Source organism: Bombina bombina, chromosome 4, assembly GCF_027579735.1.
Source record: "Bombina bombina isolate aBomBom1 chromosome 4, aBomBom1.pri, whole genome shotgun sequence".
Lineage (NCBI taxonomy): Eukaryota > Metazoa > Chordata > Amphibia > Anura > Bombinatoridae > Bombina > Bombina bombina.
Window position 1 is genome coordinate 337838596 of NC_069502.1, and position 20359 is coordinate 337858954.

The following is a 20359-nucleotide window of genomic DNA, read 5'->3' on the forward strand; positions in this document are numbered from 1 at the left end:
TTAATAACTATTTACTAACTAGTCTACCTAGTTAAAATAAATACAAACTTAGCTGTGAAATAAAACCTTAGATAGATACAATGGAACTATTAGTTATATTGTAGCTAGCTTAGGGTTTATTTTATAGGTAAGTATTTAGTTTTAAATAGGAATTATTTAGGTAATAATTGAAAGTTTTATTTAGATTTATTTTAATTATATTAAAGTTAGGGGTGTTAGGGTTAGGGTTAGACTTAGGGTAAGGTTTAGGGGTTAATATATTTATTTAGTGTTAGTGATGTGGAAGGCCAGAGGTTTAGGGGTTAATAACTTTAGTATAGTGGCAACGGCGATGTTGGGGGCGGCAGATTAGGGGTTAATAAGTGTAGGTAGGTGGCGGCGATGTTGGAGATGGCAGATTAGGGGTTAATAACTGTAATGTAGGTGGCAGCGATGTCGGGGGCAGCAGATTAGGGGTGTTTAGACTCGGGGTTTATGTTAGGGTGTTTGGTTTAAACATAAATTTTCTTTCCACATAGGAATCAATGGGGCTGTATTATGGAGCTTTACGCTCCTTTATTGCAGGTGTTAGGCTTTTTTAGTCGGCTCTTCCCATTGATGTCTATGGGGAAATCGTGCACGAGCACGTAAAACCAGTTCAAAGCAGAGCTGGTATTTGTGTGCGGTATGGAGCTCAACGCTGTTATATTGCCAACAAAACCTGTAATAGCAGCAATATTAAAGGTGAGTGGTGGAAATAACTTGCAAGCTATTAGCGAGCCACTCATAATGCAAAACTCGTAATCTGGCCGTTAGATATTAACCAATTTCCCCCAAACTTCACATAATACAATCATCTATCTTTTAAACATATTCAGAAATTTTTAGGACATATTATTATTATTATTATTATCGCTTATTTGTAGAGTGCCAACAGATTCCGCAGCGCTATAAACAAAGGGGGAGTACAACAAAACAAATATAGGGATCAAATGGGTAGAGGACCTTGCCAAGAGTTGAACTGTTGTAGTCAGCTCTTAAGAAGGTGATCTACAAACAGCTGGACTCTTAGGCTTACATGCTAAGGGGGTTCAGGGGATAGCAATGGAGGAGAGGAACTGGTATTAGGAAAGGTTAGTGTAGGTTGTATGCATCCCTGAACAGTAGAGTCTTTAGGGAGCACTTGAAACTTTTAAAAGTAGAAGAGAGTCTTGTGGAGCGAGGCAGAGAGTTCCACAAGATGGGATCCAGTCTGGAGAAGTCCTGTAAACGGGAGTGTGATGTGGTGACGAGAGAGGAGGAGAGTAGGAGGTCATGAGCAGAGCGAAGGGGATGGGAGGGAGAGTATCTGGAGACAAGCTCTGAGATATAGGGGGGGAGCAGTGCAGTTGAGGGCTTTGTATGTCAGAATGAGAATTTTGTGTTTGATCCTAGAGGCAAGAGGAAGCCAGTGAAGGGATTGGCATAGAGGTGCAACAGATGAAGAGCTACATGTAAGGAAGATGAGTCTGGCAGAGGCATTCATTATGGATTGTAAAGGAGCTATGTGGCAAGTGGGGAGTCCAGAGAGGACAGAGTTGCAGTAATCAAGGCGGGAAAGAATGAGAGAGTGGATTAAAATCTTAGTTGTGTCTTGTGTAAGGAAGTGTCTAATTTTTTAGATGTTTTTAAGGTGCAAGCGGCAGGCTTTAGCCAAGGACTGAATGTGAGGAATGAAAGAAAGATCTGAGTCAAATGTGACCCCGAAACATCAGGTGTGTGGGGTAAGGGTAATGATGGAGTTGTCGACAGTTATAGAAAGATTGGGGGTGGAGAGTTTTGAGGAAGGGGGGAAAATAAGAAGCTCAGTTTTGGAGAGATTTAGCTTGAGGTAGTGAGAGGACATCCAGTTAGAGATGTGATAAAGACAGTTAGTGACAAGGAGGTTAGCAAGGAAGGAGATAGGTCTGGTGCAGGGAAGTAGATTTGGGTGTCGTCGGCATACAAATGATATTGGAAACCGTGGGACTTTATTAGGGAACCTAGTGATGATGTGTAAATTTAGAAGAGAAGGGGGATCGAGGACAGAGCCTTGCGGTACTCCGACAGAAAGTGGTGACAGGGCAGAGGAGGCCCCAGAGAAGGCTACACTAAAGGTACGGTTTGACAGGTAGGAAGAGAGCCACGAGAGGGCTGTGTCACAGATGCCAAAGGATTGGAGGGTTTGGAGCAAAAGAGGGTGGTCAACAGTGTCAAAGGCTGTGGACAGATCAAGGAGGATAAGCAGAGAGAAGTGGCCATTTGGTTTTGCTGTAAGTAGGTCGTTGGTACCCTTAACAATTGCTGTCTCTGTGGAGTGAGCGGGATGAAATCCAGATTGTAGTGGGTCAAGAAAGTAGTTTAAGGAAGGAAATAGGATAGGCATGCATATACTTATTTTTCGAGAAGCTTTGATGCAAGAGGGAGGAGGGAAATAGGGCGGTAGTTGGATGGGGAGGTAGGATCATGGGAAGGTTTTTTGAGGATAGGTGTGACCAGTGCATGTTTCAGCGATGAGGGAAATATACCAGTGCTGAGGGAGAGGTTGAAAGTGTGTGTGAGTATAGGGGTGAGGGTAGCAGAGAGGGAGGGGAGTAGCTGTGAGGGGATAGGGTCAAGGGGACAGGTAGTGAGGTGAGAGCGCAGTATAAGTGCCAAAACTTCTTCCTCAGTGACAGGGGAGAATGAGCTAAGTTTAAGGTTATGTGGGTTGTGGTTGTTTGAGAGCATTTGAGGGGGTCAGAGAAAGGAATTATGTAGAGAGCTGATTTAATTTCTGATGGAGTCGATTTTGTTATTGAAGTGGCTGGCAAAGTCTTGAGCTGACATAGAAGTTGTATTAGGAGGTGGGGGAGGGCGGAGAAGGGTATTGAAAGTGGAGAACAAACGTTTTGGGTTTGAAGAAAGATTAGAGATAAGAGTAGAGAAGTAATGTTGCTTATGAAAATTAAGGGCAGAATAGTAGTACGGGAACATCTGCGTAGGTATCGTGTCAGAGGAGTATGCCCGGGCTGAGGATGAGTGTTTGATTTCCGAGCTATGGTAAGAGGGGCGAGATTGTCAAGGACGGATGTAAGGGTGGAGTTATAGTGGCAGATAGATTGGTCAGTACAGGAAAAGGAGTAGAAGGATGAGAGGAGAGGTTTGAGGGAATTAGAAAGCTGTTGTTGATCTAATGACATAATTATTCTGTGAAGTTTGGTGTGAGGAGTAGAAGGAGGGAAAGTTGTAGGGAGGGATGATATGTTGCAAGTAAGGAGATGGTGGTATGAAAGAGGAAAGGGTGAGTTTGTGAAGTTTGAGAGAGTGCATCGATAGTTAAAGATCAGGTCAAGGGAGTGACCATCTTTGTGAGTGGGAGAATTAGTCCATTGTGACAAACCGAAAGAGGAAGTGAGTTGCAGAGGTTGTTTTGCGGAGGAGGTAGTGGGATTTTCAAGAGGGATGTTGAAGTCACCAAGAATGAGGGAAGGGGTGTCTGAGGAAAGGAAATAAGGTAGCCAGACAGCCAAGTGATCTAGAAATTGAGTTGAGGAGCCAGGGGGTCGGTATATGACTGCAACACGTATAGAAAGAGGAGAGAATAAGCAAATCATGTGGGTTTCGAATGAGGAAAATGTGAGGGAAGAGATGGGATGTATTTGTTGAAAGGTGCAACGAGAGGAAAGTAAAATACCTACACCACCTCCTTGTCTATTACCAGACCTAGGAGTGTGGTAGAAGTGGAGACCCCCATGTGACAGAGCAACAGTGGATGCTGTGTCAAGGGACATTTGGTAAAACATACCAAAAGATATTTACATTTAACTAATTTTTTACAATCCTAAAATATTTAATGTGAGCAGCTTAATGTAAAAAGAGCTTAATGTACCAAAATGTGCTTAAACATCAATCAATTGCCTTGAAACTTGGCACAACCTCAGTTTTTAGCTATCCAAGCCTATCTTAGAAGTTGCATGGATCTTGGTTTCCCACAAGACAAATAAGTGACATTAAGCTTGTTTTTTGGGAGCTTAATGTAGCTTAACGTAGAAAAATGAACTTAGTTGTTAACTAATTTCCCCCAAACTTCACACAATGCAATAATCTATCTATTAAGACATATTCTGAAAATGTCAGGACATTTGATAAAACATACTAAAAGATATTCACATTTAACTATTTTTTTTTACAATCTTAAAACATTGTTGTGATGTGAACGGCTTAATGTAAAAAGAGCTTAATGTAAGAGCAGCGGTCTTATCTTTTGGTATGCTTTACTAAATGTCCTGAAATTTTTAGAATATGTTTGAATAGATAGATTATTTTATTGTGTGAAGTTTGGGAGAAATTTGTTAATTTCTAAGTTCTTTATTGTAAGTTAAGCCACATTAAGCTACCCAAAAAACAAGCTTAATGTACAATGCCGCTCGCTGCACATTTGCACCATCACCAGAACTGCTTGTGCAATGATCGTGCGGACATGATCATTACAGCGGATCATGTCCGTCCGACTCTTAATAAATCGGCCCCTATATGTTTGGTATTGTTAAACGTGAATATCTTTTGGTATGTTTTATATATATATATATATATATATATATATATATATATATATATATATATATATATACATATATATATATATATATTTATGTTTGGTATGTTTTATCAAATGTCTTGACATTTTCCAGATATGTTTGAATATATATATATATATATATATATATATATATATATATATATATATATATATATATATATATATATATATATATACAGTATATATTTGTATTGTGTGAAGTTTGGGAGAAATTGGTTAACATCTATGTTCTTTATTGTACGTTAAACTACATTAAGCCCCCAAAAACAAGCTTAATGTCACTCATTTGCCTTGTGGGAAACAAAAATCCATGAAACTTTTAGGATAGGCTTGGATAGTGAAGAACTGAGGTTGTGTCAAGTTTCAAGGCAATTGATTGATGTTTAGGCACATTTTGGTACATTAAGCTCTTTTTACATTAAGCTGCTCACATGTTGGGGCAAATTTATCAAAGTGCGAGCGGAAATGATACGATGTAGCATGTAGCTACACTGTCTGCATCTATCATTGCACAAGCAGTTCTTCAGAACTGCTTGTGCAATACCGCCCCCTGCAGATCCGCGGCCAATCGGGTGTCAATCAACCCGATCGTATTCGATCGAGTTGATTTCTGTCCGCCACCTCTAAGCAGGCGCACAAGTTATGGAGCAGCGGTCTTTAGCAGCCATTCGGAGCTTGATAATTCGGCCCCTTAATGTTTTAGGATTGTAAAAAAATGTCCTAACATTTTCAGAATATGTTCGAATAGATAGGTTATTGTATTGTGGGAGGTTTGGGGAATATCGGTTAACATCTAAGTTCTTTTTTGTATGTTAAGCCACATTAAGCTCCCTAAAAAACAAGCTTAATGTCACTCATTTGTCTTGTGGGAAACCAAAATCCATGAAACTTCTAGGATAGGCTTGGAGAGTGAAAAACTGAGGTTGTGCCAAGTTTCAAGACAATTGATTGATGTTTAGGCACATTTTGGTACATTAAGCTCTTTTTACATTAAGCTGCTCACATTAAGGGGCATATTTATCAAGCTGCTCCATAACTTGTCCGCCTGCTCTGAGGTTGCGGACAGAAATCAACCCGATCGAATACGATTGGGTTGATTGACACCCCCTGCTAGCGGCTGATTGGCCTCGAATCTGCAGGGGGCCGCATTGCTCCAGCAGTTCACAAGAACTGCTGGTGCAATAATAAATGCTGAGAGCTTATGCTGTCAGCATTTTATCGATGTGCAGCAGACATGATCCGCTACTTTGTATCATGTCCGCTCGTACATTGTTAAATATGCCCTTACATGTTTTAGGATTGTAAAAAAATAGTTAAATGTGAATAACTTTTGGTATGTTTTACAAAATGTCCTGAAATTTTCAGAATATGTTTGAATATATAGATTATTGAATTGTGTGAGGTTTGGGGGAAATTGGTTACATCTAGGTTCAATTTTGTACGTTAAGCCACATTAAAGGGACACTGAACCCATATTTTTTCTTTCGTGGTTCAGATAGAGCATGACATTTTAAGCAACCTTCTAATTTACTCCTATTATCAAATTTTCTTCATTCTCTTGGTATCTGTATTTGAAATGCACCATTTTTGGTGAACAACCTGGGTTGTTCTTGCTGATTGGTGGATAAATTTATCCACCAATAAAAAAAGTGCTGTCCAGAGTACTGAACTAATAAAAAAGCTTAGATGCCTTCTTTTTCAAATAAAGATAGCAAGAGAACGAAGAAAAATTGATAATAAGAGTAAATTAAAAAGCTGTTTAAAATTGCATGCTCTATCTGAATCACAAAAGAAATAAATTGGGTACAGTGTCCCTTTAAGTTCCCCCAAAAAACAGCTTAATGTCACTCATTTGCCTTGTAGGACACCACAATCCATGAAACTTCTAGGATAGGCTTGGATAGTGGAAATTTTGGGTTGTGCAAAATAATGCAGCAATTGATTAACATTTGGGCACTTTTTTTTACTCATAAAGCTACATAAAGCCATTTTCCCATTAAATGTTTTAGGACGTCCCAAACTAACTTAACATTACATCTAAATAAAAAAAACTAACATTACCAAAATCAAAAATTGCTACAATTACAAAAAATAAAAAACACTACAAAAAAGAAAATAGCTAAAATTACAAAAACAATTGCTACAATTAAAAAAAAAAAACTAACATTACAGAAAGTAACAAACGAAATTATCCAAAATCTTATACCCCTTAAAAACAAAAAAGCCACCCCAAAAAAAAAAAAAAACCCTAATAAATTACCAATATCCCTTAAAAGGGCCTTTTGTAGGACATTGCCCTAAATAAATCAGCTCTTTTTCAAACAAAATTAAAAATTAAAATTACCACCCCCAAAATAAAAAGCACCTAATACATTTGTATGGGCATTGTACTTAAAAGGGCAATCAGCTCTTTTACTGCCCTTAAAAATAAAAAAAGCCCAAATCTAAAAAAAAAAACACCACAAAAAAACCAAAACTAGCACTAACCCCTAAATAGGTACTCACCATTACTGAAGTCCGGCGATCCATCTTCTTACCGTCGGCAAAAGGCTTTCATCCAGGCGGATCCATCTTCATCCATCACGGTCTTCTGAGGGGCGGATCTGGATTGGTGATCCTTATAGGCGGCATCAGCGATGTGGAGGGTCCTCTTTATGCATTCCTCCACCGCACACTAAAGATTGCATGCAAGGTATCCCTTTTAAATTGGCTAAAAATGTCACATCATCCAATAGGATGAGAGCTGCTCACATTCTTTTGGCTGATTTGAACAGCCAATAGGATGTAAGCAGCTATCATTCTTTTGTCTGATTTGAAGTTTTTAGCCAATAGGAATGCAAGGTACCCCAATATAAAGACCGCTCCACACCTCCGGCAAGAAGAAAGAAGATGACCCCATGATGGAAGAAGATTGCTACATCTGGATGACGACCATTCACCGCTGGGAAGAAGATGGATCGCCGAACTTCAGTAATGGTGAGTACCTATTTTGGGGTTAAAGTTTCTTTTAAAGGCTTTTTTTATTTTAATGGGCAGTAAAAGCTGATTGCCCTTTTAGGGGCAATGCCCATACAAATGCCCCTTTTGGGACAATGCATAGATAAGGTTTATTTTTTTAGTTAGGTGCTTTTTATTTTGGGGGTTTGGGTGGGTGTGGTTTGTAATTTGTAGGAGTGACTTTGTATTATTATTTTTTTTTTTAAAAGAGCTGATTTCTTCAGGGCAATGCCCTACAAAAGGCCCTTGTAAGGGATATTGGCAGTTTATTAATAGATTAGGGTTTTTTTTTATTTTGAGGTGGCATTTTTGTTTTTAAGGCGGTATTAGATTAGGAATAACTTTTTTATTTTGGACAATTTCGTTTGTTATTTTCTGTAATGTTAGGTTCTTTATTGTTTGTAATTGTAACAATTTTCTTTTATTCATAATATTAGTTTTTTTTTTAAAAAATGCAATTGTAGCAATTTTCTTTTTTTGTAATGTTAGGTTTTTTATTTTTTGTAATTGTAGCAATTTTTTTAATAATAAATGATAATTGATAATAAAAATTGTCGACCATTTACATTTTAGGAAACTATGTTGTTCTATTTACCAACATCTGTTCTATCTGGATATTAGATCATTTCCAGTTATGGAAATTAGTAATTTTTAACTGTTGAGGATTATTTGTAGTAGGTGCTGATTTTTCAGTCGTTTTTTGGAAGGTTATTCAAAAGGACGGTCTGAGGTGTAAGGGAGAAGTCACTGGTTAGTATAATTTGGAAGTGCATCTCTGCACGCTTCCAAAATGTTTGTATATGTTTACAAGACCACCAGATATGTGCTAGGCCACCAGCTTTACCACATCCTCTCCATCACCCCAGGGAGACCCCTGGGTATATAGTCCCATATGAACTAGGGTCAAGTTACATCTGATCAGAAGTTTATAATTTAATTGTAGAATCTGCAGTGATGTTGAGGACCTACAGGTGTGTGTGCGACTGCATTAATTGTAATCTATGGAGTTCCACAGTTCAATTTGTCACCTTTGTGTGTTTGTTGTGGGGATGTAATAGTAGCTTTTCCTCAAAAGGGATAATGGGCTATCTCGACAACTCACTTTACCTCTCTCAACTAGCCTGGGTGGTCATATTTCCCTATTCTTGTCACCCTTCAAAATTGTGGTCTAAGCCTCCCACCAAATCTATGAAATAAAAAACACTGTATACAAGTCAAAGGATAACTATATATCTCAGATAAACAGTGCTTAAACTGTGAGAGGGACTGCACTCTTTGTTATCGAGCATGAGTAATATTTCATAAATATTTGTTATGGGACTATGATTGTATTGCACTATGTACTTTTCTCTCTTTTATATATGCTGAATAATGAAGTCCTCACAGTTTAAGGACTGCTTATCTGAAATCTATGAATATCATTTGACATGTGTACAGTGTTTTTTATTTTATGATCACTTTAGTATTGGCATTTTATCCATACTAGTTTACTGTTTTACTTCACTTTTGTATTTTATTCCCACCATTTCTATGTTATGTAGAAGCATAAGTGGTCTCTGGATGTATATATTTTTGGTGGATTCAATTATATCATCCCAGGAGGAGAACAAGTGTCTATGAATATCTAGTGCCCTGCTTTGGGGGCCATCTGTGCTTCCTTATTAACCAGCACAGGGCCCCACACAAAAAACCTTCAGGCTTTGTAAGTATATGGATACCCAGGCATTGCCATGTCCTGCAGCATGCCGTTCCAGTATCCTTTGTAGGGTAACCACCATATAGTATCCACAGATATCTGACACTCCCAAGCCTCCCTCCTCCAGTGCCCTCTATGGTTGGATCTATTAACCCTTGGCTTGCTATTTCCCAAATAAAAAGTATTAATTGAACTTTGTAAATAATTGAGATATGTGAGTGGCAGCCAAATGGAGAGAGCCAGCAGAACATATAATATAATATCACTGCCAGGGTTGTCACTTTGACTGATTGGATGTGGCCCCACTATGTAATGGGTTTTTCGTGCTATGTAGTAAAGTATTTCTGTATATTGTGCAAGAGAATGCTGAAGTTGCATTCAAAGAGTTGTAAAGGGTTAGGCTTAAGGTAGATTCCAAGACACATACCTGTCTCCATTTGCAGTTGGAATTGGTATATTTTTCTCAACGCTTCCATTTCTGCTTGTGTTTGGTTGATATTTAAAACTTCAGATTTTTAGTTATTAACAAGAAAGTTTGCCAAACGAACTGAACTCTCAGAGCAAGGCATGAATAGTTATTTTGTACGTATTGCAACTGACCTTAATCCCTTTCACCTAGCTTACAAGTTATGCAGAATGGCTTTACCGCTTGAAAAATAGCCTTTGTGTGCGTAATGGTCAGCTACTTGGTATTACAAGTCACGCGGTATGGCTTTACCGCGATCGTTATAGCCTATACCACAACGATCCATTCCGTACTCAAAGACCTGCAGTTATGTATTTTGCAAAACAAAATCTTTCCACAAAACACATCAAAAATATGTTACAAAAGTAAACTAACACCCATAAACTTCCTATTAACCCCTATTCTACCATCCCCCACATCGCAATTACTTAAATATTAACCCCTAATCTGCCATCCCCCCACATCGCAACTACTAAAATAAACCTATTAACCCCTAATCCACTGCCCCCCCCCATATCCCGACTACTAAAATAAACCTATCAACCCCTAATCTGCTGTCCCCCACATCGTAAATACCTAAATTAAACCATTAACCCCTAAACCTAACATACCACATGACAAAAGAACATTTTAGGGTGACGTGATAGCAGAGCTATGGAAAAAGCGGTATGGCCCCATTTTGCACAGTGTGTATGCAACGGGTTCACCGCACAACTTGTAACTCGGGTGTTTGTTTTGTGTGTTTTGTCTTACTTCCATAGTGAGGGTGACTTGAGGACCATGGGCATCCATGCCTAGTTTATTGGGGCTTAGCAGCTCTTGATCTGCTTTCTTATTACCTAAAGCTTTGTAATGATCAACCAAATGGAGGAGTTCTGTACTATTCTCCAAAGTGTCATATTAGATTTTGAGCACAAAATTACTGAAATATTTAAAAGCCTCATACGGAGCTTGATAAATCAGCCCCAGTGTCTGCTTCCACTATCAAAAACATAAGATGATAAACCAGTTATTAATGGTCATATCTCACTTTTATACATCTTAAATTCCATAACACCAATAACACCAAGGGGCCGATCTATCAAGGCCCGAATGCTTCTAATTCTTTGCGAGCCTTCAGGCTCTCTGGAATCAGGAGTTAAGAAGCAGCAGTCATAAGACCACTGCTCCTAAACTTGCCCACCACCTCTGAGGCGGCAGACAGCAATCAGCCCAATTGACAGTGTACGCTGTCCGCATTTATCGATGTGCGGCTTCCTATTGTGAATGTCCACTTGCACTATGATAATTCGGCCCCCATATCCCATATCAGAAACAATGTTATTCACAACTCAAGCTCCTGAATTGCACTCATCTGTAAGTATTACTACATGATATCCCCCAAAGAAAAAACCTAGGTTTTAGCGTATTGGTCCTCAACATTAAGAATGTTTGAGAGGCCTATTTTCTTACTACCTTCACCTTAGGTATAGATCTCCTCCTTTCTTTAAAATGTTGTTTAAATTCACCCTATGTTATTGGCTCATTGAATTATATATTGCTAGTTTTCCACTCCAGTTTATGCCTGATAACTGGGGTCCAAGAGTGACCCACTGATTATGTGGGGGCCCTTATACACTTAAAAATAGATTTCAATTATGTCAGTTTATCCCTATTATAGACAAGTTGTCCCTCTTCTCTCTAAGAATAATATCTTTAATATATACTATTGTGATAGACCACTTCTATCCTGCTAATATGTTCATTGACTGCATTAATAGCTTTCAGCCTACCAAGATATTAAAGTGAATGTAAATTTTGATGCTAAAGTGCCCGTTTTTTAAAAATTCAATTAAAAACAGGGGCACTTTAATTTATCAAAATTTACATTTCACTCATTGTGAAGAAATACTTACCTTTTAAACTTGACAGCACCTCCATCTTCCTCCAGTAGTTGCAAGCCATTTCTGATGTCAGAAATGATGGATAGGTCATCCTTCAATCATGGCTCCCCCCCCCCCCCCCCGGGGGAATCAGTGTCTGATCCAATGCAGTGATTGGAGAAAGCCGGATTCATAATTTTAGACCCAGGAAGAGGCTTTGCACTTTAGCATCCAAATTTGCATTCACTTTAAGCTATCTCTATCTCTATTTTTTTAATAGCAGGTTGTTCCACTATGGCATTTACAGATAGTAGCTGTAAACAAAATCATATGATTATATTATTGTTTTTTCCAAATTATCTGGAAAGTATTATGTAAGCTTGATATTAATGTTCTTGTGTTATGACAATTTTGTAATCACTAAAGACCTCAATAAAAGAAAATTCCATTCGGACCTAGACTTTTCTTGGAAAGGAAATTTTGTATTGATGCTGTAATCTCATGTAAGGTAAGGAGGCCCTCTAGGTGCACCACTAGGGCGCCTGTAATTCGACCAAGGTTGCTAGACACCAAAATGCATAGTGGATCTGACTGATTAATCAAGACATTGATCCATTGTTTTATGGACATTCATTCAACTTTCAAACTAAAAACCCCAGTGTCAGTGGTATAAATCCAGTTTTACGATTGATTTGGAGTCTTAACATGACAAGGAAACAGAGCAGTTAACGGAATAGAGGAGTGAGATGCCGAAACGAAAGTAGATGCCTGAATGTTTTAAAGGATTGGTATGGCTATCACACAACTCTTAATAGCTGCTACACAAAGGACTACTCCTAATGCAAGCATAATTGGATATCTGGTATGTGAAACAATTCAGATCCTCAGGTATTTTTAAGACTGTGCTATCAAACAATATTTGGCTATTGTACTATGAACAGACATTCAACACGATAATGAGTGCCAATACTAACACCACATATTTGAACTATAATCAGAATTAGGTTGTAAACAACAGGAATTAACCGTGACCAGTATTTATTTTGGAGGTCTCAAAAAAGTCACTGATTTAACTTTTATCTTTATTTTCAGACATCACTGAATCCTGACAGTATACAATATCGGCATTTAACATTGCACAAGCAGTTCTAGTGAACTGCTTGTGCAATGCCACCCCCTGCAGATTCGCAACCAATCGGTCGCTAGCAGGGGGTGTCAATCAAACCAATCGTACACGGGGCGGATTGATGTCCGCAGCCTCAGAGGCGGTGGATCAGTTAAGGAACAGTGGTCTTAAGAGCCTGAAGGCTTGTGCGGAAACAGGGGCATCAGGGGCCATTCTTCCCTTGATAAATCGTCCCCTAAGTGCTATTGCATTGTCATGTTATCATGCATTTGTTAATTATGCACAAATATACTGTATTTACTGGTCCTTTAAGGTTTCTCTAAAAGACCAATAGACCTAAGGTGACTAGTTGCCAAAACTTTACACCCATGCATGTGAGCACACCTACACATGTTAGCACACATACACATACTGTATATACACATGCACATGCCAGTACACACACAAAAATAAGCATGCACACATACTGTATATGGACACACACATGAGCACATCCACACTCGTTAGCACACATAGACATATATACAAGTTAGTGCATATACACAGAATTGCATGCATACGCATATATTGGTACACACACAAGGGAGCACATCCACACGTTAGCACACATACACATATATACATGTCAGTGCACATATACAGAAATGCATGCATACACATATATTGGCACACACACAAGGAAACACATCCACACTCGTTAGCACATATACACATATATGCACGTCAGTGCACATATACAGAAATGCATGCATACACATATATTGGCACACACACAAGGAAACACATCCACACTCGTTAGCACATATATACATATATACACGTCAGTGCACATATACAGAAATGAGTGCATACACATATATTGGTACACACACAAGGGAGCACATCCACACTCGCTAGCACACATACACATACTGTATATACACGTGCATATGTCAGTGCACACACAGAAATAAGTGCACGCACATATATGGACACACACAAGTGAGCACATCCACAATCATTAGTGTACATCCACACACGTTAGCACACATACACATATATACACATGCACATGTCAGTGCACAAACAGAAATAAGTGCACGCACATATATGGACACACACAAGTGAGCACATCCACAATCATTAGTGTACATCCACACACGTTAGCAAACATACACATAAATATAACAAAAGAAGGGTTTGACAGTGATAGAAAATGCTTAAGTTAAATCCTAGAATAATATAACAGTTGTAAGTGAATGAGGGCCCAATATAATGACGATAGTCCCAAAGTAACAAGGTATCCAAGTTTGTAAGTATATAGGCAAGCGGCACAGTTAAGTCCAGATAGTAACGGATAACTTAGATATAGGAAGTCCAGATCAAAGTGAGCTTGCAAATCCAAACATGGTGTAGTTCAGTTCGTATAACAGTAGGAACAATAAGCAGTCATTATTCGGCAATCACTGCAAGGAAGTGCACGTTTTGAATATAGTTCTCTATGTAAATAGAGCAATCCCTCACTCACCATATGCCCCACGGAGTTCCAAGTAAATCCCTCACCAGTGTGGAGTCGTCAGGTATGGCCCCGGCGTCTTCTCCACTGGCTGCCGCTTCGTCACAATGACGTCAATACGCCTGCGTCTCGGGGGAGGATCCTCCAAGTCCAAACAGGAATCAAGTGTGTGACCGGCCACGGGAAAGTCGATGATCCTCAGGATGGGCTAAGCGGTGAGTGAGAGGATAGGCAGTCCTCAAAGGCAAAAACTGTTAGAAAATTTGTTGCACTGGCAGCGTGATAGCGGTACTCCGTAACCGCCTGTAAGATCCAATAATATAACAAAAAGCAAACACTGCACGGGCAATCAAAGTGCTGTTGTAGTCAAGAAGTTTATTTCTCCACAAGTGTTAGACAAAGTCAGACATCAGAACACCTCAAACAAATCTCTCTCTTTGCTAATTTACACCAAGAAATTATAATCATCTAATAGTGTGTGTTTTCTTAGCATTGATTTTATCTTCCTCCCTTATTAGTCTAGCCTAAGCGCTAGAATGAGTTGAGCTTAGCTATAGGTATTTCATATTAAAAATTACATACAGTTTTATACTTTAATTAGGATTATGTACTCAATAATTAATAACTTATATTCAGTTTTTAATATGTTTATATTTATTGTCTTTATTTTTTATTTCTAATTATTTTGCATTCATTGTTATATTTATTTGATTTTGTCTATTTTGCTTTACATACATTTCTGATTTTTATTATTTTTACTTTCTATTGTTCTTATGTTGTACTTTATTTATTTATATATATGCATGATTTTACTTTATGTAATTAACAAAACAACATATAATTACATCCCCTGTGCATTTGTCTGACATACGCTTTTTTGCATTTAGGGGGTGTATAACCTTTAGACAAATTTCATTGGTGTAACTCAGCTTTAAAAGGTGTTCACCTGTGGTGGATAATCACCTCTGATGAAGCGCAGGTACGCCTGTGCGAAACATGTCAGGTGTTCTGATGTCTGACTTTGTCTAACACTTGTGGAGAAATAAACTTCTTGACTACAGCAGCACTTTGATTGCCTGTGCAGTGTTTGCTTTTTGTTATATTATTACACATAAATATACACACACATCAGTGCACACACACACACACACACATATATGGACAAACACACATGTGAGCACTCACAGCTTCCCTTCCTTCAGTTTTGCTCAGGTCTCCAGAGTCCCAGCCATCCTACCAGACAGCTCTTTCTCACTCCCTTTTGTTATAGTGCCCCCATTCACTGCTCTAAGAAAAGCAATCAACTTCAATGTGCCAGCCAACTACCTCATATTTTGCAATTCTTGCTTATCCTGTGCAATAAAAGTTGCATTCCAGGGGGACATGGGCCCTCTCTTCCCCTCTACCCTCCCCAGCGGATGCCCATGGGAGCAACTAATGATTGGTCAATTACTTTGAAGTCAGATGGTTTAACCAATAAAATCCCATGATATATGTTTAAATTTCTTTGCACAGAGTAGTGGCCAACTCATGTGCAATCCATTTCACACCACATTCCCTTTTTATTTATACCGATAAAACATTCCAAATAAATGCATAATGTACAACACATAGTATGTCTCAGGTGATAATACTCTTTGCTGGAGGTTACATATTGTACAGACGTTATACTAAACATATGAAAGAGCTGGATCTCAATTTATTTTAGTGTATGGTCCCCATTATCCAAGAATTCAAGGTATGAAGAACATAACTGACCACATATTTACAAGATATGTTTATAGAGGAAGTTAAGAAAGTATTCATGCAAGTGAACAGAAGTAAAAAAAGCATCATTATTGAGATAATCTAGTTTGTCATAAGTATAGGTAGAATTAAAGGGACATTAATCATTAAGGCCCAATCCACAGTGCTCCCATTTTTACTTCAATGTTACAAGTGGAAAGTAATATGTTAGTACTCAAGCGAAGGCCTAGGGCGCTCTATCATCTGGAGGTCAGATATCACAGCCATACTAAATCCCTCACGTAATAGACTAAGGTGTGTGCTACTTCCAAAGGTGTTCTATGCCAAACGTGCGCTATAGAAAAGAAAAAATAGTGTTCTTCACGAAATCTAAAACAAAAAAGGAGAAATAAACAGGTAGATTACGAGTTATGCGTTTAGAGGGTTTTTAACGGATGCAACAAAAGTTGAATTATTTCGCCCTCCATAGTGCTGCCATTACAAGTTTTGAAACAACCGACTTGTGTGTGCGATATGGTTGCGTTGAGCTCCATGCCGCACAAAATACAAGCGCTGTTTTGACAGCTTTACCCATAGATATCAATGGGTAGAGTGGTTAGAAAAAACCTAACACCTGTGATTGTGGAATGAGAAGCTCCGTAACGCAGCTCTATTGATGCCTATGGGGAAAAAAAAGTTGCGTTTAAACCTAACACCCTAACATAAACCCCACATCTCAACACCCCTAATCTGCTGCCCCAGACATCGCCGACACCTACAAAATGTTATTAACCCTTAATCTGCTTCTACCGTTATCTCTGCCACCGAAATAAAACTATTGACCCCTAATCTGCTACTCCCGATATTTTCCCCACTATACTAAAGTTATTAACCCCTATTCCCCTGTACCCCAACATCACACACACTATAATAAATCTATTAACCCCTATTCCGCCGCTCCCTCACATCACTACCACTAAATAAACCTAATGACCCCTAAACCGCCAGCCCCCCACATCACAACAACCTAAATTAAACTATATTAACCCCTAAACCTAACCGTAACCCTAAACCTAAACGTAACCGTAACCCTAACACTTCCTAACTTTAACATAATTAAAAAAGTGCTAAATTAAAGTTACAATTATTAACTAAATACATACTTAACTGTGAAATAAAACCTAAGCTAGCTACAATATAACTAATAGTTATATAGTAGTTAGCTTAGGTTTTATTTTTATTTCACAGGTAAGTTTGTATTTATTTTAACTAGGTAGACTAGTTAGCAAATAGTTATTAACTAGTTAAAATAAATACAAGCTTACCTGTAAAATAAAACCTAAGCTGCCTTACACTTAAACCTAACATTACAAAAAATAAAAAACACTAAAATTACAAAAATAAAAAACCTACCATTACAAAAAAAAAGAAATGATACAAAAACAATAAAAATTATTCCTATTCTAATACCCTTTTAAAAAGGGCCTTTTGTGGGCCCTTAAAAGGACTTTTTGTAGGGCATTGTCCTAAAGGTATCAGCTATTTTCTACAAAAGAAAAAAACAAACAACTCCTAACCCACAAAATAAAAATAAAGTAAAACCTAATGTACCCATTGCCTTGAAAAGGGCATTTGTATGGGCATTACCCTTAAAAGGGCATTCAGTTCTTTTGCTGCCCATTAAAAATAAAAAATGGCTATTCTTAAAAGAAAAGCCCACCCCAAAATAAAAAAAAAAACATTAAACAAAAAAAAAAAAAATTATCCAAAATAATAACAATTATTCCTATTCTAATACCCATTTAAAAAAAAAAAACACCCCAAAATAAAAGAAACATAATCTATAAAAAAAAACTACCAATAGCCCGTAGAACAGCCTTTTGTATGGCATTGCCCTAAGTTAATCAGCTCTTTTACCTGGTAAAAAAATACAAAGACCCACTAACATTACAACCCCCACCCCCCCCAAACCCCCAAAATAAAAAAACTATCTAAAAAACCTAATCTACCCATTGCCCTAAAAAGGCCATTTGTATGGGCATTGCCCTTAAAAGCGCATCTAGCTCTTTTGCATTGCCATGAAAAGGTCATTTAGCTCTTTTAAGAAATGCCCAACCCCTAATCTAAAAAAATAAAACACCCAAAAAACCTTAAAAAAACCTAACACTTACCTCTCTTTAGGTATTCACAGTTGCTGAAGTCCCGCTTGAAGTATCTTAATCCCGGCGGCTCCATCTTCATCCAGGCAGCTCCATCTTCATCCAGGCAGCATCTTCTATCTTCATACCAGCAGCATCTTCTATCTTCATCCCGGCCGTGCGGAGCGGGTCCATCTTGAAGACATCCGGCGCGGAGTGTCCTCTTCATACGGTCACCGCCGTACACTGAATCAATGCAAGGGAGCCTTTTCAAAATGGCATCCCTTTCATTCCTATTGGCTGCTTTGGTTTTGGAAATTCAAATCAGGCAATAGGATGAGAGCTACTGAAAACCTATTGGCTGTTTAAGACAGCCATTAGGATGAGAGCTTTTGAAATACTATTGGCTATTCAAATCAGCCAATAGAATTTCAGTAGCTCTCATCCTATTGGCTGATTTGAACAGCCAATAAGATTTCAGTAGCTCTCATCCTATTGGCTGATTTGAATTTTCAAAATCAAATCAGCCAATAGAAATGCAAAGGACACTATTTTGAAAAGGCTCCCTTGCATTGAAGATTCAGTATACGGTGGCGACCGTATGAAGAGGATGCTCCGTGCCGGATGTCTTTAGGATGGACCCGCTCTGTGCCACCGGGATGAAGATGGAAGATGCCGCCTGGATGGATAAAGACCTCGCCGCCTGGATGAAGACTTCTCGCCGTCTGGATGTCCGGATTTCAGAAACTGTAAGTGGATCTTCGGGGGTTAGTGTTAGGATTTTTTAAACTACTTTGGCTGGTTTTTTTTTTAGTTTAGGGTTTGGGCTTTCTTAAAAGAGCTAAATACCCTTTTCAGGGCAATGCAAAAGAGATAAATGCCCTTTTAAGGGCAATGCCCATACAAATTCCCTTTTCAGGGCAATGGGTACCTTAGGTTTTTGTTAGATTTAGGTTTTTTTATTTTAGGGGGTTGGTTGGGTGGTGGGTTTTACTGTTGGGGGTCTTTGTATTTTTTTTACAGGTAAAAGAGTTGTTTAACTTGGGGCAATGCCCTACAAAAAGCCCTTTTAAGGGCTATTAGTAGTTTATTGTAGGCTAGGTTTTTTATTTTTTTTGGGGGGGGGGCTTTTTTATTTTTATAGGGCTATTAGATTCAGTGTAATTCTTTTTTATTTTTGATCATTTCATTTGTTATTTTTCGTAATTTAGTGTTTGTTATTTTTTGTAATTTAGTATGTTCTATTTTTTGTAATTAGATACTTTGAAATTTTTATAGTAGTGTTAGGATTTTTTTTATTTTTATATATATATATATATATATATATATATATATATATATATATATATATATATATATATATATATATTATTGAGGTTTAGTTGACAGAACACAAATAATGCCTTTCAGTAAAATCCATACACAAACATGTTTCAAGTTATACATGCAAAAGAAGTTTAACAAAAAAATACATAACATAGTTATATGGCATTGTTTAACAGACATCAGTAGACATCATGTTTGCTGGTGTAATTGCATGTCTTCTAAATGATATCTGAGGCCACTTTTGGACCTCGCTGTACTACAGAGGGTATGAAGTGGCAGAAGACAGCCATGAACAGTAGGGGATCGCTTTTGGATCCCGACTGATAAACCTCCATTTTAAATTTATAAGATAAGTTTCCTTACCTTATATCTCAAACTGTGATATGAAAATGGACTAGTAAGAGACAGCATGTAAAATGTCAAAAAATGGGGGGGCGGAGCTAACCGTCAAACAGAAGAGACGCACATTACAAGAGCTCTCTCTCAACTTTGTATTTTAGAATAAAATTTATCACATCAGCTCTACTAAGGTTGTTATATGTCACACTAGACAACCTATATATTTCAGTACTGCAATAGTTGCGAAGGATAGAAGCCTCTTCTAGCACTGAACTAAAGAAAACCGGAACACTCCTCATAGACCTAGCTAAGCTGCCTGAGAGGAATTGAGACATCACCGGTGAGTTCAGCAAACAACACTGCATTTACACTCGCAGACACATTCTGGACTGATCGCCAACTGCTCTCCCAGCCACATAACTCTGCTGCCCGGAGGGTCGGGGCCCCGCTCCGGTGCAGCAGTCCAACACCACCTGTGTGCCTTGGGAAGCAGAGTAACGCTGTCGGTACATTCTGCACTATGGTGACCCGGCACTCTTACCTCAACTACGAGAGTCCTCTGGGATAGATCCGATTATGGCTGGTTCTTACCCGGTGTGTGCAGCAGCTG

At 38.3% G+C, this 20359-nt stretch overlaps 1 protein-coding gene across 1 annotated transcript in view; it reads right to left on the reverse strand.

Annotated features, from left to right (window-relative positions):
- VEPH1 (ventricular zone expressed PH domain containing 1) overlaps positions 1-20359 on the reverse strand; it is a 971752-nt gene that overhangs the window by 481626 nt on the left and 469767 nt on the right. Inside the window, exon 12 of the mRNA XM_053711791.1 lies at positions 11634-11684. Coding sequence (XP_053567766.1) covers positions 11634-11684 — 51 coding nt within the window. The remainder of the gene's footprint in view (positions 1-11633; positions 11685-20359) is intronic.